We start from the raw sequence: 15,219 nt of genomic DNA, 5'->3' as shown, positions 1-15,219 counted from the left end.
GCCCTGGTCAGTTGGTTACATTGTTGAAAATAATTAACAGGTAGGCTAAACCAAATACGAGAGAAAAAATATGTTACGGAAAATGTGCTGCTATTTCACGATGTGCAGTCTTGCATTAGCCATTGATCGCATATGACAGCTGTTCGGTAAAGAACATTAACCAATAACATGCAGTTACGATGTAAAAAAATAAATAATAATAACAATAATAATAATAAAATAATAATAATTGCTATAGGATAGAAAAAATAGGCCTGTGATGTAGCCTACAATAAACCTAATGTATTCTAAACATGACGTGCACACAGAATATCAGATAGTTACAGTTAAGCAGTCGGCACCTCGTTGAAAATAGCCTTCTTAATCGGCAGATTAAAAAATGGCATACCAAGCCTAAAACAGTCATTTTCTAGGCTACTTACTCAAAAGCGTACAGGGCTGCCAACTCTCACGCAATGTACACTGTTTTCACGCTCTCACGCCACACGTCCCTTTTCTCACACAGTGATGAGTCGCTGAGCAAAATGGACACTGACAGCACACAGACAGACAAGACAGAGCATGCATCACCGTGTAGCGGCGAGTTATTCAGACCAATCAGAGGAAAGCAGCAGCACAGCGTCTCTCCCTCTCCTCTCATGCATTCCAACTTGTCCTAAAATCATGAAGTAGCCTACAAAATCCTATTGGCAATTACTTAAGATCATAAAGTGGAAGGTTTTCTTTCTTCCCACAGCTGTCAAACAAAACGAACCCTTAGGGACATATTTCATAATGGGCCATGAATCATGAAGTCACTTTACAGGCTATATAGGCCTAGTTCATGTGCATTCAGATCTTATATGAATCAAAGGTTAATGGCATTTTAATTTACATTATGTTCTGTAAATCATTATCATTAGTCAAATGTTATTGATGACAGTAAGTATAAAGTTTAAAATTTAAAAACGAGAAAGCACACCAGTTTTCATAGTTCCATGACATTCCTGTGTGATGTTCTTCAGTAAGCAAAACCGGTTTGATATCAAGATATAGCCGACTGGCTTGAGCAGTTAGGAACAATCTTCCGCTGCCTTTCACTTCAATTTTGTATTTTCTTGTATTATAATACAACTATTATTTATTTCTGTATAATAATAACAATAATAAGACAACGGTGAATGAGAAGGAGACCAAGAGGAATAGGCAAAGGTGGTCTGTTGTAAGGAAGCTTCCCTTCCAAACAAATAAATTACATTAACACCTAATCAAATCTTCGGTTCTAAGAGTAGAATCTTCTTATTTATTCTGTAACCTACATAAAACAGTGCTCTTAATCGAATCTTAAAATCGTATCACAAACCATTATAGCAATAACACTAAGGAATTAGTTAAAGGAAAATACATTTACAAACAAACGAGTTCGATAATGTCGTACTCGTGCCACCTCGCATAAAATCACGTTTTCAGACAAGGGTGCATGGTCATTTTTTTTATTTTTTATTATTATTATTATTATTATTGTATGTTTATTGAGATTACTCAAGGTGCCCGAAGCAACATTCATAAGTGGAGGGAAAAAAGCTACTGAATGATCACTGAGAAGGATGAAAGGAAGAAGGATAAACTCACTTTTCAGAAAGCCCTTTAGCCATGAAATAAAACAGTCCAGCTTTGCTATGGATCCAGTGCTGTCTGATCTGATTATTTCAGGATTGTGTAAGAGAGCTTAAAATGTCTTTGAACTGGTTAGATTGGAGAAATGGGCGTGTTAACCTTTACTTTGGACTAAAGTCCAAAGCACCATTATAACATATCCGCTGACATTCATATCAATGTAAGCATTTTGGTACAGTGGTTAAATAGCTGTGTGCTTCAAATGAAAATTCTCTCATCGTTTACTCACCCACACGACATCCCAGATGTGTATGACTTTCTTTCTTCTGCTGAACACAAACTACTTTTAGAAGAATATTTTAGCACTGTAGGTCCTCACAATGCAAGTGAATGGTGACCAGAACTTTGAAAGTACAAAACGCATATAAAGGTAACATTAAAGATATGAATACGATTCCAGTGGTTTAATCCATATCTTCAGAAGTGAAATTATAGGTATGGGTGAGAAACAGATCAATATTTAAGTCATTTTTAAAATGAATTTCCCCCCTGCCCAGAAGGTGGCGAAATGCACAAAGAATGTGAATCCCCAAAAACAAGAGAAGACTAATATGAAAGTGAAAGTTGAGATTGATAGTAAAAAATTACTTAAATATTGATCTGTTTCTCAACCACACTTATCATATCACTTCTGAAGACATGGATTCAACCACTTTATGCCACCTTAATTTGTTTTTTGACCACCATTCACTTGCATTGAATGTTGAGAGCTGAGATATTCTTCTAAACATCTTTGTGTTCAACAGAAGAAAGTCCTACACATCTTGGATGGCATGGTGGTGAGTAAATGAGATAATTTAAATTTTTGGGTGAACTATCCCTTTAAGCATCACTTTTTCTTTTTTTTTTTTTACTCTGTAATTACTGATTTTGAGGATATTTAATTGTGCAAATAAATACAATGGAAACTGTTAATATACATTTTGACAAAGATTATTTCTATGCATTTAGGAAGAGGAGCTTGACCAAGCACAGAAAGGAGCAATGCTTTGGAGCAGGAAGAGCAAAAGTTGCCTTTCAACCCACTGGATGTATTGATTGTCCTTGAAAATGAGCTGGGGACATTTGTCAAAACTTGGGTCAGTGCACTGACTTTTTGGGCTACTTTATGCCCTTCACATCAGCTACCCAAAGAAGCTGATACTTTTTCTTTCTTTTTTGAGGGTATACAGTAAATAGTGTTGCATCTTGATGATGGCAATGTCTGGCCAAGCTGAAAAGATCTTTTGAATGAATAGTTTCATTTATAAATACAAACTGTTTCTGGTGTTTTTGTTACAGTATTAGTTCAGAGAGTTTTCTCCTACCTGCATATATTTCTGCAGTGTGCAGTCTGTTAAAATGCATTTTGAATTGTGTTTATTTAGATTTACTGAAATTCTTTGTCACTGCATAGCCCACTTGTTTTTATGTTTTTTGTTTATCGTCATGATTTTGTTACTATTTTTGTATTTGAGAACATATTTTGGTTCTAGGAGAGCATGAATATCTATGTTAGATTGTGAATTTGTAAACAACAATAAAAAGCTTTGACATTCACCAGCTGTCTGTTATTTCTTCAGGTCATTTTATTTGAAAGTTAATTGAAAGTAAATGAACAGAACCTAGAATTTGAAGCTGCTAATAGCACGTACAATTGAGCTAAATGAGCTTAAAATGCATAGTTGGGTAAACAGAGACTCTTAGGGTTAAAAAACCTTAAATGTAGTAGCTGGTGTGGCACAGTATTTTAAGTAAACATTTTTGAATGGAAGCTCATTAATTTGGCCATAGCCAGCTACAGTTTTTTAGGTAATGTTGCTTAAAATTCCTAGTAGAATTTGCTTAAAAAGTGGGATGAAAAATGATGCACTATATTTTTAAGCAAATCCAGCACATACTTTTTTTTCAGTGCAGAAGTTCACACAGTACAAGACTAAGTCTACATTGCTAGCAATTTGCCTGTTTAGTCATCTTTTCTTTTCTTTTCTTTTTTTCTTTTTTTTTTGTGCTGTATCAAAGAAAAGACTAATATAATTTGAATTTCTTTTCATCACTGATGTATCTGTAAAATGACATGACTGTGTCAGCTGGCTAGCAAAAAGAAAATACACAAAAGTATTTACTGCCACCAAGTTGTCCCTCATTGTGTTTTTCCCCCCAGTAGAATCTTAACACAATCTTTTCTTCGAGAACCCAAATGCTGCTCTTTTATACAAAAATAGTTCATATTGAGCACTACTGTCAAGATCCAAAGATGGTGAAATGTAAGTCCACCACAATGATAATACAACTTCATTAACCCTTGTGTGACCTTCGGGACATTTTTGTCTTTTTCATTTGTTTATTCGTTCATTTTGGCTGTGTTAATGCCAGCGGCATACCTTTTGCCAAAGGTGTGTATTTTTGGGGGAATTTTGATATTCAACCCCTGTTCCTAAAATACATCTATAATACACCGTGTACACAAAATAGTTACACTAAAATCATGATTTCTATGATATTATGCTTTCATTCCAGAGCCCTGGCTTCAAAATTTAGATTTTATATTTTCCATCAGATGGTGCCATTTTTCTCATGTTTAGCCTATGGAGCAAATACATGCTTTTTTCCTATTTTCTGTATTATAGAGCACTGCAGGCCAGTTGAATAAATGATGCAGCTTAAATTTTGTGGGTGTGTTGGTATGGATGTCAGAGTGTGTTTTGTATGCGTGTATTGAGAAATGTGTGTTAAAAAAAAAACAACAACAACAGTGGCATTAAGTAAACAAACTGGCATTTAAAGGGTTAAAATCCTGAAAATGATTGAAAATGTGGTAGTTATGATCAGGACTGTTGTTGGTTAAATTAACTAATTGAAAGTGGGAAAACAGACTTTTTTTTTTTCATCTGTCACTGCACACATAAAAAAAAATAAAAAAAAAAAATAAAAATAAAGCATCAAAATCAATGTTGTTTCTAATCATTGACATATCCCAGACTGTGATAATCCAAAAAAAAAAAATAACAAATAAAAATTATATGAACAATCTGCCATTTACAATCCTGAAAATGAATATTTGGTAGTTATGATCAGGACTGATGTTGGTTAAAATTATCTCACTGAAAATGGAAAATAATATTAATATATAATATTGTTATGCCAGTTTTTGACGTGAATATTTTTGTCCTCGAAGGACCTCAGAGTAATTTTTATTTTTTTATTTTTTTATTTTTTTATTGATGCACAAGGGTTAACTAATATGATGTCCTCTAGGTTCTCAGATACTTTACAATCAAATCTAGTAGATGTACACAATCAGTCAAAAGTTTGGACACACTTGGCTGAATTTATGTAGGCTTAAGTTCTTGTTTTGCAATAAAAATATAATAAACCATTATAATATAAATAAATATAAATTGTGCATATATATATATATATATATATATATATATATATATATATATATATATATATATATATAAAACTAAAACTGTTGTTTGCTTTTAAATGGATGAGTTGTGATGCAAAGTGAAAAAAGACATACATAGGAACTGTTTAAAAAGCATCCCAAAATACCTTGATACTTTATGAGAATGTCAAAAGTGTGCAGAACAGTAATCTACTTTGAAGAATTTAAAATGTATGAAAGCTTTGACTTGTTTAACCTTTTTTTTGGTCACTGCATAATTCACATACTTCCGTTTGTGATATTTCATTCCTGAGTGTGGAAAAGTGTTCTAAAAAGGAATGAATAGGTGTGTCCAAACTTGTTAGTGTAAATATAGGTAAATGTAATATGTTAGACTTTATGTAACAACACATTTTTGTTAATTGGCTCCTGAATCTAGTTGAGATCCGTAATGTTAAAATGTGGATGCAAATCAGGGATTTATCTTGATTATCCTAAACCAATCCACAAGCACGCAAGCAAACAAAAGAATATTTGTTTTCCTTGATTCTAATAATGAGCTTTCTGAATGTTTGTACAAGGTCTATAACATTCAACACACAAAGTCGACCTGAAATGCAAGCTTATGCGAAGAAATTGTGCATACAAAGTAATTTTGCAGTTCATGGCCAATAGCGTGACCACGGCTTTACAGTGGTCAGGATCGATGAGCACAAGCCATTTTGTATAACAACATAAATACTTGTGGCCCCAGTAACATAGTTTCATTTTTTTATTATTAATTTAATTTAGTCTATTTTCCCTTATTTTATAAGCCAACAGTCATTATGTATTTATTTACTGGGGGTTTGCTATTTATTTTTACATAGAATAGCCATTTTAAAAAGGCTTTGAATTACACCAACTCTCTGTTCCCTTGTCTATCTGTCAGTGGATTACCAGCTTTCTGACAGACAGGCAGCAGCTTGTGAGACAGGGGAAATTCACTTCCATCACCTGTACAATCAGCACTGGTGCCCCCCAGGGATGTGTGCTCTCCCCACTACTCTTCTCCCTCTACACCAATGACTGCATCGCCAAGGACCCCTCTGTCAAGCTCCTGAAGTTTGCAGATGACACCACTGTCATCGGCCTCATCCGAGATGACGATGAGTCTGCATACAGAAGGGAGGTTAAACAGCTGGCTGTCGGGTGCAGTCAAAACAACCTTGAGCCGAACACCCTCAAAACGGTGGAAAAAACCCCCAACACTGTCACCCCTCACCATTCTAAACAGCACTGTGGCAGCAGTGGAGTCATTCAGGTTCCTGGGCACTACCATCTCACAGGACCTGAAGTGGGAGACACACCATTGTCCACTCCATTGTGGAAAAAGGCCCAGCAGAGGTTGTACTTCCTTCGCCAGCTGAGGAAGTTCAACCTGCCACAGGCGCTGCTGATACAGTACTCAGCAGTCATTGAGTCTGTCCTCTGAACTTCTATAACTGTCTGGTTTGGTTCAGCTACGAAATCGAATATCAGAAGACTACAAAGGACAGTTCAGACAGCTGAGAGGATCATTGGTTGCCCCTTGCCCTCCCTTCAAGAACTATACACTTCCAGAGTGAGGAAAAAGGCTAGAAAAAACACTCTGGACCCCACTCACCCTGCCCACTACCTTTTTGAACTGTTGCCTTCTGGCTGACGCTTCAGAGCTCTGAGCACCAGAACCGTCAGGCACAGGAACAGTTTTTCCCTCAGGCTATCCATCTCATGAACAGTTAAAACTGCCCTTTTGAGCAATACCTATGTGCAATACACAGCTTAGTCTTTTTTATATTTATCCAACACATCCTACCTCTTCTGCCATTACATTCCCTTGCATTGTATATAATCGATTTGTATTTAGCACTGCATATGCATATGTATGTATGTGTGTATGTATATATGTGTGTGTGTGTGTGTGTATATATATATATATATATATATATATATATATATATACTATATTGCCAAAAGTATTCGCTCACCCATCCAAATAATTGAATTCAGGTGTTCCAATCACTTCCATGGCCACAGGTGTATAAAATGAAGCACCTAGGCATGCAGACTGCTTCTACAAACATTTGTGAAAGAATGGGCCACTCTCAGGAGCTCAGTGAATTCCAGCGTGGTACTGTGATAGGATGCCACCTGTGCAACAAGTCCAGTCGTGAAATTTCCTCGCTACTAAATATTCCACAGTCAACTGTCAGTGGTATTATAACAAAGTGGAAGCGATTGGGAATGACAGCAACTCAGCCATGAAGTGGTAGGCCACGTAAAATGACAGAGCGGGGTCAGCGGATGCTGAGGCGCATAGTGCGCAGAGGTCGCCAACTTTCTGCAGAGTCAATCGCTACAGACCTCCAAAGTTCATGTGGCCTTCAGATTAGCGCACCAGTGCACAAAGCAAGGTCCATAAAGACATGGATGAGCGAGTTTGGTGTGGAAGAATTTGACTGGCCTGCACAGAGTCCTGACCTCAACCTGATAGAGCACCTTTGGGATGAATTAGAGCGAAGACTGCGAGCCAGGCCTTCTCGTCCAACATTAGTGTCTGACCTCACAAACGCGCTTCTGGAAGAATGGTCAAAACTTCCCATAAACACACTCCTAAACCTTGTGGAAAGTCTTCCCAGAAGAGTTGAAGCTGTTATAGCTGCAAAGGGTGGGCCGACATCATATTAAACCCTATGGATTAAGAATGGGATGTCACTTAAGTTCATATGCGTCTAAAGGCAGATGAGTGAATACTTTTGGCAATATAGTGTATATATGTGTGTGTGTGTGTGTGTGTGTGTGTGTGTGTATGTGTGTGTGTATATAATATATATATATATATATATATATATATGTATTGTCTATTGTGTATTCTATATATACTTTTTCTTTTCAATATTTATTCTTTTTTTTTTAATTCAATTTAATTATTTTTTAAAAGTCTTGTAGCTGTTTTGTATTGTTGTGTACTGGAAGCTCCTGTCACCAAGACAAATTCCTTGTATGTGTAAGCATACTTGGCAATAAAGTTAATTCTGATTCTGATTCAGTTATAATTAGGTTCATTATTGTTTCATATGTTATTTCATCTCTCTGAGATGAGATGCACCTATAGCCTAATCATTAAAGGAATATTCTGGGTTCAATAGAAGATAAGCTCAATCAACAGCATTTGTGGTAGGCCTATAATATTGATTACCATAAAAATACATTTTGTCTTGCCCCTCCTTTTGTTTAAAAAAGCAAAAATATGGGTTACAGTGAGGCACTTACAATGGAAATGAATGAAGCCAAGCCGGAAACGTTAAAATAGCCTACCCACGGTTTCCAGTGTACATCCACAAGACAAACAATACGTGTGTTAACATAATGATAGTGTTGGGAAAAAAACCTTTGTGTAAATTTATAGCCAATGTTACAACATCATTGCCATGACGATGTAATGTCAACAAACCCTATAACCGTAAAATAACTGTGAAGATGACTATTTAAACAACCTTAGAGCTCAAATCATGCATGAGTTTTAACATAAAAATTAATGCAAGTGCTTTTAAAAAATTATAAGATTCACATTTTTGCCTGTAAACTTCCAGGAGCTATTAAGTGTCTCACTGCAACTTCGATTTTTCCTTTTTTTTTTTTTTTTTTTTTAAAGAAAAGGATGGATGAGTCGAAGTTAATTTGTCTGGTAGTCTAATCAACATTTTGCCACAAATCCTGTCGATTGAGCTAACTTGTATTGAACATGGAATTTTCCTTTAAAGCTGATAAAACGTGCATTGAATGCACTGCAAGCCGCTTCGGATAAACTAGGCTAAATAGCCTCACCTGGACAGATTTAAGCCTGTCAGTCGACGTCAGTCAACCTCCCATGAAGCATTATTGCATGTATAACAAAGAGGTTTGGCAGAAAGTGGCTTGGAGTTGAGAAGAGATGGTAAATACATTCATTATAAGCTACAAACCAGTTTCAGTGACGCGTGTAATTCTACTCAACACAGTTTCTGTGAGAGTTCGCAATCATTTTATTTTTAATACCAGAAACGATTGAGATAACTGGATGATTGTTAATACTTATTGACAGTGACAAATGCATTTTGCCAGCATCAGCTGAAGTGATCGTCTAAAACCGGTCTAACGGATGAGTGATGGACATAAATTGTCTTTGTGAGGAGGAGTCGGATGCTTTGAGGACTCGGATGTCAACAAGGAAAGATCCTTTCATGGACCCTGATAGACACGGCAAAGTAAATAAAACGGCAAGAATTGGGGAAACTGTCAAACTGATAATCCGATCGATTGGGTAGGTGCACCTTTTACATTCTGTATTTTGGAAACTTTTATTAAAATTCGGATCAAATGTTCAAAATATTATTAAACTTTAACGCTGTTTTAATTCATTATTATTAATAAGACAACCATTGTGTATAGCCTAATAATGTTATGTATCCTTCTAACCCTTTTTTTTTTTTTTTTGTATTGTTAAAATTAAATCATTGTAAACTTACTGTTGTCCACTCGATGACTTTTTAACATTTAACAATAAATAAATAAATAAAATTAAATACATTTAAAAAAAAAAAAAAAAAAAATTTGTTCTTGTCATAATTTTCCTCATATTAGCTAAACCCTGTTTTTAATTTGTATTATTTTTCCTTTTCTTTTATTCGTTTATTCATAATACTATACTTAGTCTGTATTTGAATATTGTTTTATGTTTTATATCAGTTTTAAATATTTAACCTATATCCGATTATAAAACACGTCAAAGAGAACGATCTTAATTTATCATCCTTGCTTGAAATAATCAGTTCGTTATTGAAATGAAATACTAACACATTTTCTCCTCTTTTAGTAACCACAATATAGGCTATTTTTCCGGAAACATTACGGGTGCAAAGATGAATTGCTTCAATAGAGTGCGACTTCGCTCCATCACCTTGTTTTTGAGCTCTATGACAATTGGTCTGTTTCTGTACACCAAAACCTCACCAATGGGTTTTACTGTGGATTATTTTTATGATTTATCCCGGGAAAATGCATGCTCTTGCAAGACTTGCGTAATGGGCTTTATGGAGGATGACTGGTTCGTTTATCGTTACAACCCCACCGTTCCAACTCTGCTCAACAGAAAAAACAGTATGCTACGTGGAGACACCTACAGATGGTGGAATGTAAGTCCACCACAATGATAATACAACTTTAACTAATATGATGTCCTCTAGGTTCTCAGATACTTTACAATCGAATCTAGTAGATGTACACAATCAGTCAAAAGTTTGGACACACTTGGCTGAATTTATGTTGGCTTATACTTAAGTACTTATTTTGTAAAAAAAAATAAAAAAATAAATATATATATAATAAACCATTATATTATAAATTGCACATATACTGTATACATACATACATACACACACACACACACACAGTTAGTTGTGCTCAAAAGTTTGTATACCCTGGCAGAAATGTAGAAATTCTGGCACTGATTTTGAAACTTGGACTGATCATGAGAAAAAAGAAAAAAAAAAAGGTCTTTTATTTAAGGATTGTGATCATATGAAGCCATTTATTATCACATAGTTGTTTGGCTCCTTTTTAAAATCATAATAACCGAAATCACCCAAATGGCCCTGATCAAAAGTTTACATACCCTTGAATGTTTAGCCTTGTTACACACACACACACACACACACACACACACACACACACACACACACACACACACACACACACACACACACACACACACACACACACACACACACACACACACACACGATTAAATGGCAATTAAAAGTTAAATTTCCACACCTGTGGCTTTTTAAATTGTAATTAATGTCCAATTATAAATAGTCAGTGAGTTTGTTAGCTCTCACGTGGATGCACTGAGCAGGCTAGATACTGAGTCATGGGGAGCAGAAAAGAACTGTCAAAAGACCTGTATCAAGGTAATGGAACTTTATAAAGATGGAAAAGGACATAAAAATATATCCAAAGCCTTGAATGCCAGTCAGTACTGTTCAGTCACTTAAGTGGAAAATTCAGTGATCCCTTGATACCAAGCCAAGGTCAGGTAGACGAAGAAAGATTTCAGCCACAACTGCCAGAAGAATTGTTCGGGATACAAGGAAAAACCCACAGGTAACCTCAGGAGAAAATACAGGCTGCTCTGGAAAAAAGACAGTGGTTGTTTCAAGAGATTCCTGAATTTTCCCCATCTTAATAAGTGATTGAACAGTACTGACTGGCATTTTCAAGGCTTTGGATTTTTTTTTTTTTTTTTTTTTAATCCTTTTCCATCTTTATAAAGTTCATTACCTTGTTACATAGTTCTTTTCTACTCCCCATGACTCAGTATCTAGCCTACTCAGTGCATCCACATGATAGCTAATAAACTCATTGACTATTTATACACAGACACTAATTGCAATTTAAAAAGCCACAGGTGTGGGAAATTAACCTTTAATTGCCATTTAAACCTGTGTGTGTCACCTTGTGTGTCTGTAACAAGGCCAAACATTCAAGGGTATGTAAACTTTTGATCAGGGCCATTTGGGTGATTTCTGTTATCATTATGATTTAAAAAGGAGCCAAACAACTATGTGACAATAAATGGCTTCATATGATCACTATCCAAAATTTCACAATTTCTGCCAGGGTATGTAAACTTTTGAGCACAACTGTGTGTGTGTGTGTGTGTGTGTGTGTGTGTGTGTGTGTGTGTATATAGAGAGAGAGAGAGAGAGAGAGAGTGAGTGTGTTTCTTAGAAAACTAAAACTGTTGTTTGCTTTTAAATGGATGAGTTGTGATGCAAAGTGAAAAAGACAACAAATAACAAGCATACATAGGAACTGTTTAAAAAGCATCCCAAGATACCTTGATACTTTATGAGAATGTCAAAAGTGTGCAGAACAGTAATCTACTTTGAAGAATTTAAAATGTATGAAAGCTTTGACTTGTTTAACCTTTTTTTTGATCACTGCATAATTCACATACTTCCGTTTGTGGTATTTCATTCCTGAGTGTGGAAAATCTTTCTAAAAAGGAATGAATAGGTGTGTCCAAACTTGTTAGTGTAAATATAGGTAAATGTAATATGTTAGACTTTATGTAACAACACGTGTTTGGTCAAATTGGTTTAGCAGTCAGGCGAGAAGCTCCTGAATCAAGTTGAGATCTGCAATGTTAAAATGTGGATACAAATCAGGAATTTATCTTGATTATCCTAAACCAATCCACAAGCACGCAAGCAAACAAAAGTTTTTTTTTTTTCCTTGATTCTAATAATGAGCTTTCTGAATGTTTGTACAGGGTCTACAACGTACAACACTCAAAGTTAACTACACAGAGGTGGTGGACCAGCTGTTTTCTCTCTTCCCTGATGAAGATCACTACTCGGATGGTGGTCCAGATCGCTGCCGAACCTGTGCTGTGGTGGGAAACTCTGGAAATCTCGTTGGATCCAATTATGGATCTCTCATAGATTTCCATGATGTTGTCATTAGGTAATCTGTCAGATTATGACAATGTCTAGTATAAATTGCATGTAATATTTAGTGGTTCTTGTGAAGGTAAGCAAGGGTAAGGACATTTCTAAACCACTAATCCTGAGTACTAAAGTTTAGCATGTAACTCATCCCTCACCATTTGTGCTACAGAAATGAAAGATACTTCAAGATACTCAAGCCATTTCTAGGCACCAGAAAATCTTAGAGACTTGAAGGTGGACTCTTTTGACTTGTTTCCTCAAAATGCAATGTGCCAAAAACACCTCAGAACACCTTAGCAATGGCATAGCAACGGCAACCAATGGCAACACCCTAGTATCATGGCTTGGCTTAAGGCTTACGTTTACATTTATGCTCTTACTGTAGCAAATGCTATCAAAACATCTTAAAAGAAAGTGCAAATACCTGGTAAGTAGAAATTGCTGTGACAGTGTCCAGAATATAAGGCATGTGGCAAGCTTACTGTTAGTCTTAAGAGTTAAGGAGAATGATAAGAATAAGAATATTCCTCACTAAGCCCCACCCCATAGTTACTGTACCGTTAAAATTCCCTATTAGTGCTTATTGCTGAAAAGCGATTTGATTAATTTAATTAATTATCATTAAAATGGTGCATCTCAGGTGCCATGAAATCTAATTAATTCTAAAAAACATATGTGATGAAAAGGTATGCTCTAGAACTAAAAAGTGAGAAGGCTCATTGACGTTAATTGAGAAAGTTAAGTGCTACATTCGTTTACCTTGGACGTAGGTGTTCTTACTGATGCTATATGTGTTTAGTTGGATCTAAGACCCTTCACATATAGCTTATTCCATAATGTAACTGCAAGATATATTTTACATTTTGAAAAAGGTGCATCTATTCTGGCTACTCTTTGGGCTCACATTAGTCAGTAGAAATTGTTTGTGTACAATAGGCGGGCAGCAGCCATTGCCAAGGAAGGATTGTTTAGCCCCGTTTTAAGACGGGGTTTAGCGCAGATTCATTTGTGAACACTTTGAAGACAAGTGTCTCGTCGTGGTTCCAGTAGTATCGTTGCTGTAATAACTTGATATAGCCAACAGAGTCTACTATATCAGTCATCTCCGTATTATTTTGCCACTATTAACTCTTTATTGGTACGACATTATTTGATTCCTGTATTATTCTTGCCAAATATCTTTGGGGGACAGTCTTCAACATTTTAACACCTAATACCTGTGTGTTTTTCTTACAGGATAAATAAGGGCCCCACAAAAGGTTTTGAGAAGGATGTGGGTTCTAAGACCACGCACCGGATTCTCTACCCTGAGAGCGCTGTGGACTTGGACAACAACAACACTCACTTGGTGCTTTTTCCCTTTAAGATTCGGGACATACAGTGGCTCATTAGCGCCTTCACCATCAAACACATCACACAGTGAGCATTGTTTAATTAATATAGTTCAAGTACCTGTATGCAAATGTATGAGTTGTGTGGAATGTGTTTTAGATTTGATGTACAAAGTATTGAAACTTTTTAAATACATTTTGAAAGATATAATGAGTATAACATGTATTTCGTCTTTTTGTTTCTCAGAACATATATACGAGTAAAATCTTCAATAAATGCCAACGAGAATAAGGTGAGTCGACCAGACCATATAATTTAATTAATGAATCAATGAATTATAACTTTAAGAGTAAAACATTAATTACAAGGGGTAGATTACAAGCCCTAGAGTGAAAATAATTAGATTTACATTAGATTAGGATTAGTGTATTTCATCAGAGTTTTGTGTGGTTTGTTTTTGTCTAGGTGATGATCCTTCATCCTGCATTTATTAAATACGTCTATGATAGCTGGTTGCAGAAACATGGAAGATATCCATCCACTGGCTTCATTACATTAATATTTGCCTTACACATCTGTGATGAGGTAAACTGTGCTAATAAAACTGTGCAATGCTTTGTTTGTTTGAGTGGTGCTCCTTTGGGGCAGGCTATCTGTTTTGCCAATTTGTTTTCAACCAAAGTGTTCAAGAGACATTTTTGCAATTCTGTCTGATCATGCTAGTGGTGCAAGAATTACACTTTACCATGAAATAAAGTGTTAGAGGAGGTACGATATTTATCTATGAGGTGCAATTACGATAGCAAAATATTTAATACAAATTGTATCTGTTTAATCCTGAGTATCGCAATGACAAAAACGGATTGCTCTGTCTCTCACACAGGTGAAAGTTTTTGGGTTTGGTGCAAAAAACGATGGAACCTGGCATCATTACTTTGACAGATCTCACACTCACTACAATGGAGGCCCTCATGGTGGAGACTTTGAAAACAAAACAATGCATGAACTTGTGCAGAGAAACAAAATTTCAATATATAAAGGATATGGTTAAAGAAGGGTAAACAATGTTTACCTTTAATGAAAACACAATATGGATTCAGTATGCAAATATCAATGGTTAACAAAGACCCTACTGCTTTATGTATAATGATAATGACCTATATGAATTTCTGTATAATCTGATTTCATCTGGAATGTTGAAGGTTATATAAAGCAAAGTATTTCTATTATGAGAAAATCGTGTTTTTCTTGAATATGGTTTTCAATGGTTTAAAAAAGGTTATATTCAGTTGTCAGAAGTTTACATACACTTAGGTTGAAGTCATTAAACTTATTTTTTAACCA

General features: G+C 35.6%; 2 protein-coding genes across 3 annotated transcripts in view; one reads left to right on the top strand and one right to left on the bottom strand.

Moving 5' to 3' along the window:
- Nucleotides 1-1,689, bottom strand: part of LOC127424799 (CMP-N-acetylneuraminate-beta-galactosamide-alpha-2,3-sialyltransferase 1) — a 28,736-nt gene extending 27,047 nt beyond the window's left edge. Inside the window, exon 1 of one of the 2 annotated variants that reach the window (XM_051670214.1) lies at nt 1,612-1,689. The gene's annotated coding sequence lies outside the window, so the exon portion shown is untranslated. Of the gene's footprint in view, nt 1-422; nt 562-1,611 lie in introns of those variants that run through there. The other variant, XM_051670213.1, reaches the window with a different exon arrangement.
- A 7,221-nt stretch (nt 1,690-8,910) lies between these two features.
- LOC127424796 (CMP-N-acetylneuraminate-beta-galactosamide-alpha-2,3-sialyltransferase 1-like) lies at nt 8,911-15,119 on the top strand. Its single transcript, XM_051670210.1, has 8 exons — nt 8,911-8,987; nt 9,135-9,353; nt 9,906-10,224; nt 12,366-12,559; nt 13,780-13,962; nt 14,122-14,167; nt 14,341-14,460; nt 14,759-15,119. The coding sequence occupies exons 2-8, from the start codon at nt 9,199-9,201 to the stop codon at nt 14,924-14,926; spliced, it is 1,185 nt and encodes a 394-aa protein (XP_051526170.1). The 5' UTR covers nt 8,911-8,987; nt 9,135-9,198; the 3' UTR covers nt 14,927-15,119.
- The last annotated feature ends 100 nt before the right edge of the window (nt 15,120-15,219 follow it).

The sequence above is a fragment of the Myxocyprinus asiaticus genome, chromosome 34, assembly GCF_019703515.2.
Source record: "Myxocyprinus asiaticus isolate MX2 ecotype Aquarium Trade chromosome 34, UBuf_Myxa_2, whole genome shotgun sequence".
Taxonomy (NCBI): Eukaryota; Metazoa; Chordata; class Actinopteri; order Cypriniformes; family Catostomidae; genus Myxocyprinus; species Myxocyprinus asiaticus.
This window is presented reverse-complemented; position numbering and strand designations above follow the sequence as displayed.